This window comes from Trematomus bernacchii, unplaced genomic scaffold (assembly GCF_902827165.1).
Source record: "Trematomus bernacchii unplaced genomic scaffold, fTreBer1.1, whole genome shotgun sequence".
NCBI classification, from domain to species: Eukaryota; Metazoa; Chordata; class Actinopteri; order Perciformes; family Nototheniidae; genus Trematomus; species Trematomus bernacchii.
Genome location: NW_022987689.1, coordinates 14,578,117 through 14,592,957, shown reverse-complemented (window position 1 = coordinate 14,592,957; position 14,841 = coordinate 14,578,117). Strand labels below are relative to the sequence as shown.

General features: G+C 41.3%; 1 protein-coding gene across 2 annotated transcripts; it reads right to left on the bottom strand.

The window, feature by feature from the left end:
* On the bottom strand, positions 1-13,264 carry LOC117488305 (protein zyg-11 homolog). 2 transcript variants are annotated; one of them, XM_034137132.1, is made up of 14 exons: positions 13,067-13,264; positions 11,512-11,677; positions 7,420-8,210; positions 7,101-7,241; positions 6,456-6,632; positions 5,724-5,788; positions 5,394-5,493; positions 5,135-5,185; positions 4,260-4,421; positions 4,005-4,052; positions 3,195-3,395; positions 3,057-3,109; positions 965-1,062; positions 1-573 (listed from the first exon to the last, which is right to left on the bottom strand). In XM_034137132.1, the coding sequence occupies exons 1-14, from the start codon at positions 13,067-13,069 to the stop codon at positions 392-394; spliced, it is 2,238 nt and encodes a 745-aa protein (XP_033993023.1). In that variant the 5' UTR covers positions 13,070-13,264; the 3' UTR covers positions 1-391. The 2 variants fall into 2 exon arrangements, with proteins under 2 accessions (XP_033993023.1, XP_033993024.1); XM_034137133.1 differs by having other exon boundaries at positions 4,260-4,418.
* Positions 13,265-14,841: the final 1,577 nt, after the last annotated feature.

Sequence of the window (14,841 nt, the reverse complement as noted above, 5' to 3'; positions counted from 1 at the left end):
GACAGATAAACAGGTGGCTTTAATATTTTGCTTGGAATCATGTTTGATTTTAAGTCTAATCATGTGCTGAGTAAATATTGTACAAAAACAGAGCTTAGGGACAGAAAGCCCTGAAGCTACAGTACCAAAGCACCCCCTAGTGACAGGTGTGGGATTTTATGCAATATTACCAAACACAAGATTTTCTGTCCCTTAACTTTACAAATGAAATGTGAACATATTAATTTCACGTATGTAAACACTTTATTCCTCCGCAAAATAATTTAAAATTAAATAATTTAAATAAAGATTTTGATATAAATTACACTTTTCTGACAGAAAAATTTCAATGTGATTCAATTCTTTATCTTCAACCTCAACAATAAATAAAATAAATGATATTTCACTTTTGTCAAGAGTTTTGAGGCTCTGTGTGGTTCTTGGTGGATGCCGAGCCATTCTGCTGTTGATCCACCATGAGCAGGATGCTGTCTGACAGTTCTTTAATGTCGCTGTGTGTGTCGGGATGTGCAGCCAAAGCCCGCAGAAGTTCAGTCACACCCTCCTTCTCCATCATGCTCCTGTAATGTGAAGCTAGAGGATAGAGAGAAGACGTTATCATAACATGTGAGAGGATTGGCAGATTGAGCACGCTTACACTCAAATATTAATACTCCGGAGAAGTCTGCATTAATCTATTGAATATTACATATGGTGCACATGTGTGGTATATTTAAATAATGAAATACAATAAAGGGCAGCCACTATTTTAAACATTGTTTAATCAATAGATTATTTTCTAGTTTACAAGTAAAAACTACCACGTAAAGTAAAGTTTCTTATTATCATTGCAGCTCCAGTACTGTAACACATTATGTATGACACATGTATCTAAATATGCTGACCCCTATGAATCCACCCCTGTGAATCCCAGTTGTTAATCTCCCCCTAAATACCCCCTCAGAAGGGTGTTTGTGTGTCTTACTATTCTGACCGCAGACCAGATGTATGGCCCACACTGCCCACAGCTGCACCCCCGAGGGCTGCCAAGTCTGAAGCAGAGGGCAAAATGGACGGAACGACCTGAAATGTGGAAACAAGGAGACAAAGCACAGGGATAAAACCTTTTTTCTTTGTTTTGTTTTATGCTTTAATAACTGGAATGTTTATTTTCTTTGGCATCGATGGTAAGAGGGAATGTAAACTGAGGTGTCAGTCATAGAAATGTGTTTTTAATAGATTTTAAAAGGCATTCTTGTGATGGTCTGTGTGGCAAATTCCAGATTCCCTTCTAAAAAAACACTAAATCAGCAACCAAATGGAATGGTAGAGTGTCGAGGGAATGTAGGATGTGTTATTGATAGGAAACGACAACAAAAAGTGTTATGCAACATGTAGGTTGATGTTAAATAGAATAGACAGAATGAGGAGATTTAATAAAGGGGCCTTATAATGCTAATTTTCAGCGTCGCAGCCCCAACCCTCTGGAACTCCCTCCCCCTTGAAATCAGGACTGCTGACTCTGTGGACATTTTCAAAAAAGCACTCAAAACACATCTGTTTGTCAAGACCTTCAGCCTCAGTTAGCTCTCTCCTCTTCCTTTTTTATTGATCAACCTTTGTTTATTTCGTTTTTTTATCTTCTTATTTTCTCCCTGTTGTTTGACCGTTTTCTTTGTGTCCCCCCCACGGCCCCTCGTTCTATTGTAAAGCGTCCTATGGTTTCTTGAAAGGCGCTATATAAATTGAAGTTATTATTATTATTTCACATTTGTATGTAGTGTCTCTACTGTGAAATGTCTCCAGGCTTTAATGTTGAAAAAGCTCTTTATTTTTCTCATACTGCCTGTGCTGCAGCACCTCTTTTCACCCTCTGTCTGAAACCAGAGCCCAGTCTGCTCTGATTGGTCAGCTGACCGGCTCTGTTGTGATTGGTCAACCACGAAGAGATGTCCCGCCCCTTAGCGTAACAAGTACAATGTGTTGAAGCACTAAGCCAGGGGTCTGCAACCTTTTTGACCAAAAGAGCCATTTTGCCCCCTTTTCCACCAATTCTTTTTGTCTGGAGCCGCTAAACATATTTGATAGCTTGATAGCTTATAAAGTTGTATAAATATTGTTACATCATAGACAAAAACTACAGTTTTTTTGCATTTATTATTTATTACATTATAGAAAACTGTTTACCTCTAATAATAAACAAAGAACTCTTATAAGGAGAATTAAAAAAAATACACAGGCCTACTTTAAAATAAATCAACACAGCACTTGGGGAGTCCTCTGCACATTTGAAGAAAATGAATATAATTCAAATGGGCCCACTTTGAAATAAATAAAACATATAGCTGCACCCTAAAAAGAGTTAACTGACTGAATTATGACTGAAGATCGTCAGCAGTCTTCCTCTCCCGTGTTCTTCCTCCAATACGTAAAGGCTGCAGCACCTTTGACAACTTCTCTCCACAAATCAAACATACCGGTAAGCCAGCATCGTTTACTGTGAAAGCATATAACTCTAACCACGCAGAATTAAACCCTCATCGAGCCGGGGGTCAGGTTATTCGCCTGCCAGAAAAGGCGCTGGTGCGTGACCGTCGCAGGATATGACGCATATTTTTAGTTGACCTAATTACGTTTTATTTTTGTGTCACATTATCACCTCAAAATACGAAACATTTTCAACCGTGCAACAAAATATAAATAGTCCTACAAATATTTTAATTTTATTTCCTTCTTATTTTTGTCTAAGCTCAAGGGAGCCAGAGTAGAGGGCTTAAAGAGCCGCATGCGGCTCGAGAGCCGCGGGTTGCCGACCCCTGCACTAGCCAATAGAAGCGCAAGAGTTACATAGTGATGTCACTATGTCGTGTAAGTAGACAAAGGAGTCCAATGGAGCCATTTCAGGCAGGGGGGGGAGTGTGTGGGAGAGAAGCTCCCTCTGTAGGGAACGTTAGGATTTTAGCCTTTGCAGACCATTTACATGCACATAAACCTATATAACACACTACAGGAAGGGGTAAACATCAAAGAAAGCATCCTTTAAAGACTCCACTTTTAAAAAGCTTCTGTTTCGTCACCTGTAAGAGACCATTTCCCTCTCGAGTTGGTTCCATGTCATTATCGATTCATGCTGGAACAAAAGAAAATACACTTTTAAACAAGAGCCAAAGGGGAAATGTAGACTAGCACCTATAACGCTCCTCTCTCACACACACCAGCTGCTTCACGGTGTTGCTGTGGAGCTCGTCGCCCAGGGTCCAGGCCTCAGGTCTGGAGGCGAGCTGTGCCAGAGTCCCCCCCGCAAAGTAACGGACCCCCACCTCCACCTCAGAGTCCTGCAGCAGGCTGAGGATGTGCTCCAGCAGGCCCTCCTCCATCAGGTCCCCCTGTAACCCCTCCACCTCGGCTATGTTGTTCTGCAACAGAGAGAGACAAACGATGACGGCAATTATAATATGTCAGATTGCCAACACATGGAGTTCATTTTAATCATATTTCTCAAATGATTTGAAACATTTCTGAGCAATATGTAAATATTTGAAAGAACTCTCAAATTCAGCTGCTGCCTGATTATTACATCCTGAATGTGGGAACGATTGCAAAAAGCTGTAAACAACTTTTGGTTTATAACATGGTACATTTCTGCATTAAAATGTCTAAAAACAGAGACTCATGTTATACATTTTGTTGAGTTTTGTACTTACATCATCCCAAAAGTTTTGAACTTTCTTTAAACCCAGAGAAATCCCTTATTAATGTAAAGGTTACATTTTGTTTCATTGGTTGACCTGTAACATGTGTAAGCTAGGCTAAGCTAAGCTTATCAAAAATGAACATTTAACTAACTTTATCATAGTTTGAAATTGTACTTCACAAAACCACCAAACTGTCTTGTTAATGCTTTGGTTGAGACACCCCTCGAGATCAAATTAAAACAAAAACATGCAGCAGTGTGTCATACATGTCATCTTACGCACGCACGCACGCACGCACACACACACACACACACACACACACACACTCACCAGAAGGCCAAGAACTTTCTGCTGAATGGAGGGTTCAGTGTAGTAAGTCTGGAACACAAAAAAGGGACAGCATGAAAAGATGTTGTGTGTGTGTGTGTGTGTGTGTGTGTGTGTGTGCGTGTGTGTGTGCGTGCGTGCGTGCGTGCGTGCGTGCGTGCGTGTGCGTGCGTGCGTGCGTGCGTGCGTGTGTGTCTGTGTGTAGGTGGGTGGGTGGGTGCATTTGAGCATTAACGTGTATTTCTGGAGCCCTTGTACCTCAAGAACCTCCTCATACAGCCCCAGGCCCTGGCACTCGATAAAATTGCGAGCAGCGGTGGGCATCTCGTCCGTCAGGTTCCACAGAGCGCTGAGGGCGAACTTCAGAGTGGAGTCTACCGCTCCCGCCATGGCTTTCTGCTGCACTATAGCCAGCAGCTGCTGTGGGATGGAGGAAATGAGCGGAGAAAACATGAGACGGAATGGAGCGATAGAAAGAGACATTTAAAAGCTAAAAAGGGGAAGAAACTGAATGCTTTTGTAGAAATGGAGGCAACATCTTGTGGTGGTATTGACCTAAACAACATATCAACAAGTGGACATAAACTAATCAAGATAAAAAGAGGATCATTAAGGGAACATTTTATTTTTGGCATTTCTCTAAATAAGAAACCACATGTATTATAACTTGGAAAAAGCCCAAAGTCAAAGAGAAAGGTTTTTATTTTGTTTTTTTCCCTCCTTTTTTTCTATTTCTTTCTTGAGATTTTTTAGATTTATGGATTGTTATTTAGTTATTCAATGTTTTTTTGTTTGAATTGTATCTCATTTCATTATGTATGCCCTGTAACCAACTAATATCTTAAAATGCAAATAGAAAAACAACAACAATGGACATACAATAAGCGAAAAATAAAGTATAGAGAGGCGTGATTACACACACACAAAGAGAATCAGAGTGGCGTAATTGAACAGTGGGGTAACATCAAACCGTGAGTGCATGGAGCAATGAGGTGACAGTGAGCAAATGAGTACATGGTAGGTCATGGAAAATAGAGCGGGTGAGAAAGACAGAAAGGGGGAGACTAGAAATACACTGGTGCATATCAAGTGCTAAGCTGGGGACTCGTTAAAGTGTGCAAGTGTTAATATACCTTCATAATAAAGACGTCCTTGCCGAGTTTAGCCGTCTCCTCTGTGGACAACTGTAAATAAAACCAATAAATAAATTTAATTCTATATTTTCCTAAATGTCACAGTAGAACATATTTATCACACAGGGACTAAATGAAAGCTGGCTGTTTGAACTATTTTCGCAGAAGTACAGGTGGTGGCTGAGCACAGGGCTCTTAACAGCTGCTATACTATTTCCCTGCCGCAGACTAATGCACAGTAAGTGAGCAGTGTCTTGACCTTGGCCACCAGAATGGAGATGACAGCCACCGCCATCCTCTGAAGGGTGGGATCCTCGTGGCTTCGCAGCCAGTTAATCACCAGCGTGGCCGCAAAATACCTGAGCCATGATCACATTGTGGACATAAGGAACAGAGTATTACAAACATATGGGCAGACATTTGAGTTAAAGTCTTCATTTTTACATCTGGAGGAACTATTTCTTTTGGCAATTAGATTTCAAGACAAAATATATTTTAGCTGGAAAAACAATACAGTGCCATTCTTTGAGAGCGCTGATTATCTTGCGTAACTGTGGGCTCATATAATAACGGAGGGAAATGAACTAACTTGTCAAAAGGGATGTCCTGAAGGATGTAGTCACTGCAGAGCGCCAGAAGACAGTTCTTTTGCACCTGGAGGAATGGAAACCACATGGGTGTAAGAAAATATGAAGAAGAATTAGGCATTATGAAGTAACTCAATACTGTCTGAAGGTTAAGGAATAGACAATCAATCCAAAATAAACCTCTATGCTGATGATACTATCATTTATATGCATGCTCCCTCCATGGTAAAGGATTTGCATAACTTCATACTGCAATTCAGTTATTACAAAACAACTATGCTAAGTTTAAAATGGGGTTTAAATGCTCAGGAAATTAAAGAGGCCCTGTTGTGCTTCTTGGGGTGTCCCGTTTCCTGTAGTGTGTTTTCCTGGGATAAGGGTTTTGAAGGATCTGGGGAAGAATGTATTGTTCTACGTTGCACCATGGGAATTGAAAATGAAGAGACATATCTAGAATCATATCCATTGATGTATTTAAGAAAATGATAAGGAATGTGTTGATAGAGGCGTATGATTGCTTTTTTGACAGAGGTATGGCTGCTATCAAAAAGGGTTGAAATGAAGGTTATAAAAAATAGGGAGTTGTAACAAAATGCAGAAAATCTAAGGTCACAATATGGTGAAGGACAGTTACGTGGTAGCAAGAGAGACATACAGTGCCACTTGGTGCTGTTGTGAAACTACAAAATGTGAAAATGGGCCTGTAATGTGAAACACTGAGCATGTCCTCTGACCTGTTGGTGGCTGGGGAAGCTCTCCATGGCGATCAGCAGCTGGGTGACGGTGGAGGTGAGCAGGCAGACAGGCATGGCCTCTGCCAGGTCCTGAGTGGTCAGATTAAAGAGGCACGCTGTGGCCACCAGGTGGATGTGCAGGGAGGTGGGGTGGCTCTGCATCCCCTCTAGAACCAGCTACAGGAAACAAGAGGTGCATTACAAACCATGTGCTTCAGAGTAAGATGGAAAGGGCTGAATGTGGGGGGTGAGGCAGGGGGGCTTTTGACGTGTGCTCTTCTTCGCCTTTGCAGCTAGAATTTGGGTGTCAGTTTTGTGGACAGTGATGGCACAGTGCGTCTCTCTGACCCTCCCACCTCTTAAAACTCACCCAGACAGCTGTGATGCTGCATTGTTCTATTTTACTAGACACAACCTCCTCTTTGCGAGCACGACTGAAATACAGTAATTACTACGTCAGGTCAGAGGACATTTTAACTTTAGCTGTACAGTTTGTTCCAATTTAGCTGAAAAGAACAGATGGAAAATACTAGCCTCTTTACAAAGGAGAATGAGGTAGAAAGACTTTCAAATTAAAATGTCTGATCTGTAAAAAGAAAATTATGCTTTGAAGATATTGTTCCAGCACAATGATATGCGTAGTACCTTTAGCATATCTGGCCGAGGTTTGTCAATGTCAGTGGTTAGATTGTAGAGGTGGAGGAGGGCCTCTCGTATGAAACACTCGCGGTCTCTGTACCTCCGCAGGGCCTCGCACACCTGGTTCTCATTTGCCTCTCCGGTTACCTGAACATACACAGCAGCACATCAGCATTTTAAAGAGAGACAGGAAATGCAGCAGGCATATACAAACAGCCTCAAGTCAAAGGATAATGAGAAACATATGCGAGACTCCAGCTTAAGTGTCTGCCCATAACATGCTCCGACGTCAACTCTATGACCGATGCTAGCACTAGCGCCTTACTTTTAAGTTTCTCTGTGAAGTCAGGATTTCACAGGAGCTAGCCCCGGTGGCTAGCAGGCCCAAGAACACCAGTCCACCTCTGGCCTCCACAAACGCTCTGACTGATGCTTCACTGGTCCTCTTCCGTCCAGAGATATCTAGGGATACAAGTGAAGGAAGGACCTGAGCACTCCCCTCCAGAAGCTGCCGCACCATCTCCTCCCCGTCTTTCCCGTCACTGTCATCCACAGCAAAGTGGTCCTCTGAAAAGTCTAGATGCCTGAGGGTGTGAAGTTGACTGAGGACAGAGAGACACCTGATAGGCGACATATCCAGCTGCTGCAGCTTGTGACCGATGAAAGATCTCAGCGTGTTCTTGCAACGGAGGAGTGCAGTAAGATTCGACACGGCGCTGCAGGAGATGTCCAGGCTCTCCAGCTGAGGGAGAGAGCAGATATCCTCCAGGGCAGCATCAGTCAGGTCTGTGTTGGCCATATTGAGCGTCCTCAAGCCCTGCAGGGAGCTGAAGCCAACTCCATCCTCCACCAGGGACTCCCAGTCCACATGTAGCCCAGTGAGGCACAACCTCCGCAGGCTTGATCTGCACTCCGGGTTGGAGGCCAGGCCCGAGACGATGTTAGCCCCTGTGAGGCCGCCGGAGGCCCAGGCGGAGTCTAGTTCCTGGAGCCTGTGAGGGCAGAGGGCCAGGCGGAAAGCTTCTGCAGACACCGTACAGCGGCGGATTGATGCTCTGCGCAGGCGGAGCTCTTTGCAGTTTTGGAAAATCCCAACAGTTGTGTCATTCAGTATCCCTTGTAGGAAAAAGTAGCATCAGTTCAGCCTCATTGGTGTTGATGGAATACACTTTTTCCATCATTTCAGCCTGGCATAGTACATTGTAAACTAATAAATCATATGATGATGGGGTGGCTTAAGGATACTGCTATTTTCAAATTACATTGGTCTTTAGTCTATACAGGAAGCTGTTTGCCTGGAGAATCCTGAGATCCAGAGGACATTTCTTTTTTGTTCTTTTCTTTTAACATTAAAGGGGACCTATCATGCAAAATGCACTTTTGTACGTCTTTTACACATGAATATGTGTCCCCGGTGTTCCAGGGAACTCACCAAGTGTCAGAAAACACAACCCTCTCTATTTTCCTCCATACCCAAATCTCTAAAAAAGGGGCTGCAACGGATCTGATAAAAACTGATCCAGATTTGAACACTGTCCTGACGTCAGGACAGTGGCGCTACGGCTATTGGGCCAACTCCACCAATCAGGAGGAGACAGCCACGGCCATTGCCGTTCGAAAGCGCTGGAGACGCTGTAGTACATATGCCAGGCCTGTAGATGGTGCTGTTCTCACTGAATCTGCCCTTGCAAAAACAGAGCTAAAAAATGTCAAATTGAGCGAAATGAGGCATGGCTAAAATGCATGATCTGTTTGGTATTTTGAAAAAAGGGTTAAAAATATGCCTTATATAGGTATGGTCCTATACTATATTATTCAAATATAGCATGATAGGTCCACTTTAACAACAAACTAAATGACATTTAAAAAATATATATAAATATATTTCTCAATAATTGTATATATTTTTTATATTATGCAAATTGTATTTGATATTGGGTCAATCATTTCCCATATCCCATTTTATTTTCAATTCTTCTTTTTTGTAATAAAAATAACTCATTATAAACTTTAATAATAGTTAAAAATTACAAATAAATACTTAAAAATATAGTTTTTCTCACTCAGTGCTCTGTTTTCTTCAAGTATGCATTATAATTTCAATTGAAAATGAGAAGAAGTCCCGGTTTCCACCGTAACAGACATTGATATAAATGTGTGTTTTGACAGACTTGACATTTACATACATTTCTAAAATCTTAAAGGGCCCATGTCATGGCCATTTCCACTGATCATAATTACATTGTTGAGGTATACTAAAATAGATTTATACTGTGCAATTTTCCAAACTCACATTGGTTTCGTATACAGCATCTCTGTCAAGCATGTGTATTCAGCAGTATTCACTCTCTCCACTAAACGACTCGTTGGAGCTCTTGCCCCCCCCCTCCCTGTGAGCCTAGTGTGCTCCGATTGGTCAGCTCGGCCACTCTGTTCTGATTAGTCAACCACCAGAGAGGCTGTGCCCATGTCTAACAGTGCTTTTCCCGGCTGCTCTCAGCGGAACATCAGTCTTATCATGGCGTCGGTACAGCCGTATATTTTATATACATATATATTTTTAACTGTTGTTATAGAAGAGTGTGACGGCCCCAGGGCCTTTGTCTTACGATGGGGTGGAGCTGAAGAGGCTAATCAGCGCGATCACGGACACCTCCGGAGCCGAGGTGCTATTAAGCCCAGCTGCCCGGAGTCACACGGCGGCCCCTGTCTCTCTCCAAAACGGCTGCAGGAAGACGAACTCTGCGATCCTCTCAACCACCTATCTCTGCATTTACCACAATAAATGTGCCGTGGTTTTGTAAACTCGTGTATGTCTCCTTGTCTTTCCGTTGTGGCCTACGAGCCGGTCATAACAAAGAGTAAGTTATTTTTACCCGTTATAAACTACTACTGTTTGATGAGAAATCAAATCATGGTTTGCTATATATGAATGATATGTTATAGGTGCAAATAATTCAGGGAAGAAAGGATAGGCCTACTAAGTATTTCCATTAAACTTTATTTTTAGAAATGTACAAAATGAACGTAAATATACATATATACACGGTATATCGTCAATTACTCCCCGTTGTCGGCATCTTGCCTATAGCAGCCGGGGCTTTTTGAGACGATGCCTCAGTGTGGTCGTCCAGTCATGTATTGTCCGGCAGGATCTGTCTGGACGAAATAAAATGCAAATCACAAAATATTAGAGAAACTTAGTTGTTTTAGATTCGTTAGTAGTAGTTGTGGTAGGAGTGTGGATATATCTAATGAACAGCTTGCCTGCTAATATGCTAACCTAGCTTTGTTTACCTTGGTAGCTAACACGATATGAACGTTAGCTTGGAGGAACGGAGTGTAATAAAACTACTATGAACAAAAGTTAGTGGTTCATATTAGGCTAGCAATAACGTGTTTATAATTGCATTATTCTACGGGTAGTCTGCTACGTTCGGTCATACAATGTTTCCCGCTAGCATGTATAGCTAGCCTCGTTAGCTATACATGCATAGCTAGCCTCGTTAGCTATACATGTACTGTCACAATGTACGGTAAATCACCCGGAGTATACTGTATGAGTATTCCGTGTGTGTGACTGCAGACATTCTCCTGCCATGACAAACATGTAAGGCCATCTGCTGACATTGTAGTTGATATATTTAAACTCTAGCAACTTAGTTAGCACAGTTAGCACTGGCTTAGCAGTCCGAAACATGTTTACACATTTAAACAGTCGTGGTAGCTACCTTGTTTGATAAATACACAAATAACAATGCAAACTCACAGGTTGTGTACCCGAATCTTCCCCTGCTCCAAACGGTCCAAACAAGCTGTGCATATCCGGCCTCAAACTGGGCAATGTTTTGGAAGCTTTCGTCTGTGAAATGCCGGTTCTTCGAACCTCTGGAGGAACACGCCGCTGCTGGTGTGGCCATAGCTCTTCGGGATTGGTCCATTTCGTTCCGGGTACCGCATGACATCAGGCGGTACCCGGAAGAATCAAATGGGCAGTGACGTATCTCCAACGAGGCGTTTTGGGGAGGTATTTTCTGTGTTAGAGTTTTACTCGCTACAGGGTGTACTTTGAGGGTTTTGACTCTGCACACCGTTTACATGCATAAAAACCTTCATAACACACAAGGGGACGGGTAATAACCGGAAAAGCATGACATGGGAGCTTTAATATAATATCAATAACACTCAAAAATACGACATCCTTATGAAGCTCAGAAATAATATCTCTCTATATATTTGATCACTTATATCCCTTACTGCCTAGTGTTCCGACTACTTGAAAAGACAGAAGATCACATTTTGGTGAAGTAAGATCATTTCGCCCTTTTTTACCACTTGTAACAGAACTTCTCTCCTTTCTTAGAAGCGGTTGTTGATATTGATGTTGTCAAATCCTTTTTCTATCCTCCTGACCTACCTTTAGTCGCCATCTTGCGCAGTAACTGGTCTGCCATCTCCTGTGGGAACACCGGGGCCAAGCTGAGGCCAAGGGAGCCGTCTGCTCTCCTGCTGCACAGAGCCTCCAGGCTGCTGCACACCTTAGCCAAGCAGAGGTCACACAGGGCCTGGGGGCCGTCAGCATCCTGCAATCAATGGAGCGGCGGGTGATCAGAAACTACTAGGTCATCACAAATCATTACAAAGGTATAAGTGCAGTGACGAAATGCAGACAAATTACTGAAAAAACAAACATATTATATATTTAAAAAATACATTTAGGTGAAACCGTAATTTAAAAGTGGAGTTTTTAATAGTAGGCTACTACATCGTAAAGGGTGTAAAATATCTATGTACAAATACTCAGATCTTTTATCTCATTAAAAGTATTAATACCAGTCTATAAATACGAGAAGTCCTGCATTCAACATCTTTCCTCAATAAAACTACAAAAGTAGCCTAGGCTACTACGATCATATTATACTTAATGTACAAATAGTAAAAGTACTTATACTGCGCAACAGCCCATTTAAGAATGATACTGTATGTGTTATATTATCAGGGCCGTCCCTCCCTACAGCCAGATCACGCCTACTGTATACGCTTATGCGGCGCAATTAGTTTGCTTTGACAATAAATACATTAAAAAATGTCATCTGAGGAAGCCGTGGCGATGTAAAAAGCACGACCAATCATCTGAGCCGGCCCGGCTAAAATAACTGGATGGCCTACCTGCCTGTCAGCCTTCCATCTCGAGCACAAATTTATCTCGTGCCCTCATTGGTCATGTGCGCGTTCGTGTGTGTTGGAGGAGGGGCTCTGTAAGGAAGTCTGAAGGAAGGGGCAGATATTTTCCGGTTGTGTACTTTCAAATTCTAGCGCACTCTTGCTGGTTTCTCCATTCTTACCTACCCTACCTTTAATGTGTTCATCACTTTAACTTTAATGTTGCACCTGGTAAATAAGGATTCTTTTTTTTACTGCCAGGTAGCTTGAATTTCATCAAGGGTTAGTTTGTCCTTTTATAAATCTGCAAATTCTAAATAACTAAATCTGTCAGATAAATGCGCGATATGGAAATAGCTAAATAAACATGTGTACAATATGTCTCACAATGTAGCCTACACGTACATGTACACTAACGAGCCAAGTACTGTAACTAAGGTCTTAGCTACAGCACTTGGCTCGTTAGTGTACATTAAAAACAATTGTGAAGGAAATGTTTGCCCTGACAGTTGTCTCTCAGGCTTCTTTCTTAGGGGCTCAACAGATCCACACTGACACAGGATCTCTAACGCTGCCAGAGTCTAATTTTATCCGCAACACTACACAAGTAAAGCCCATTTAAACCACCTAATCCTGCCGGTCTCTGTAGGGCACAGTGGACAAAAGCAATATGTTCCCACGGGGCGGTATATGGGCTAAAAGCGTTTGTCAACGGCACATTCGGTTCACAACAGTAAACACGTTGGAAACATTTAACAGCAGGGGACGGGGTCAAACCTTTATATATACAGTCTATGGGTCAAACTCACCATGGTTGAGAAGAAAACAGTCGACAGGAAACTTAAAACAATTATTATAATAATTACGGTAACACGACGTTCAGCAACATTTTAAATTGAAGGACGTCTTTATGAACATTTCTTTCTATTCGACTAAAGTTATTAAATCTTCTGTTTTGTTTACAGTCGCTGCTGCTGTCCGCCGAGTACACTAGTACCAACTGTCACAAGTTGACCCGACCGGCTCCTATTGGTCAATACGCGTGACGTCACCGGGGTATTCTTCCACTTCTTCTTCTTCTTCTTGAGGAGCTTGTTTCAGGATATGTTAGCGTGTGTTTTCATTCGTGCTAATACAGTTTTAATCAGTATTTACTTGACTCTTAACTGTATATATATATCTATATATGTGAACATGTACTTCTTTGTACATGTTCACAGACATTGGTGGAATGTAACTCAAGTACTGTACTTAATCTGAGGTAAACTTCTTCATTTGGCCTTTTTACATTTATGCTATGCTGACATCATCAACACCATCCTAGGCAGCATAGCCTACTTTATACTTATCTGACAGCGTTAGTTACTTATTTATTGTTTAGCTAACAATTTGTCATACCCTTTCTGTCCTGTGAAAACAATCTATCTCCAGATTTGGTGATATATAATTGTAGTTTCTCAAATAAACAAAACTATTTAGAGTTCCTTTATGAGTTGGGAACCTTGTCCTACTTTTTAAATTAAATAAACTATTGAAAACCCTCTTGGATTAGCTGAAAAATGCATCGTCACTAAGCCAAAAACAGGGCTGTTTTCTGAGAAACTCTCAGAAAACTCTTTAATAATTTAATTAAAGTCATAATTGGACTTTATAAAGTTAATACGTGATTCTCTCAAGACAGCAACAATACAAACATATGATGATTTTAGCTAAAAACACCCGCAGTATAGCAGTAATGTCATTCCAAAAACATCATACATTTGGAAAACACACTGGGACCTTTTTTTCTGTAATAAGTAGGCCTACTTCTACATTTAATACTTAAAACACATTTTTCTAATAATACTGACCTACTTTCACTCAAGTGATGTTCTGAATGCAGGACTTTTACTTCTGTCTGAATATTTCTTCCTCTACTGCATAAAGTCAGTATATCTTTCAAAGAGCAAAGCAGTGTACCTGCAATAACTGTGAAGGTGCAGGCGGTAATAGACTTGTTTAGCCACAAGGAGGGGCTCAGAGAGAGAGACAGAGTAACTTTATTAGTTTATGTTAGTTGTAGTCAAATGTCAAATTCGATACTAAATAATGAGTCCCTAAATACCAAAATAAATGTTGTCTCATTAGTCAACATTTATGGTACACTAATGAAGTGCAGAAAGACATTACCTTGCAGAAATACATATCACTGTTACATGTGGGGACTAATATAGCATAGTCCTGTTTACATGGTTAGCATTAGGTTAAAATAAAAAGAGAATCAGCAAATTTGTCCATAAGTAATGTAAAGACTGCATTGGTTCCTTACTCTGGAATCCCAACTATTAGGACTTGCCAAAGTTTCAAGGGGCGCAAGGCCTTCTAGATTTTTAGAGGTGTAGGACTTTTTCAAACATACATTTAGCCTAGATCTCAGCATTTGATACATGTCTGTGAATATTTTTTTAATAATTTGGATTCTTTGGAAAGTTCAGATTATCATTTAAGATATGAACTTTAAAAAACAGCTAAATAAACATCAGGAAAAGTGCCATGGAGAAGGAAAATACAGACTAAAAATAGCTCTTTTGTAAGTTGTTCTGTA

Excerpts from the sequence above, each read along its gene's own strand:
- LOC117488305 (XM_034137132.1), bottom strand. Across the intron at positions 5,789-6,455 it reads GCTTCCCCAGCCACCAACAG|GTGCAAAAGAACTGTCTTCT; the intron begins GTCAGAGGACAT and ends CCATTCCTCCAG. Across the intron at positions 4,422-5,134 it reads AGGACGTCTTTATTATGAAG|CAGCTGCTGGCTATAGTGCA; the intron begins GTATATTAACAC and ends TCCATCCCACAG.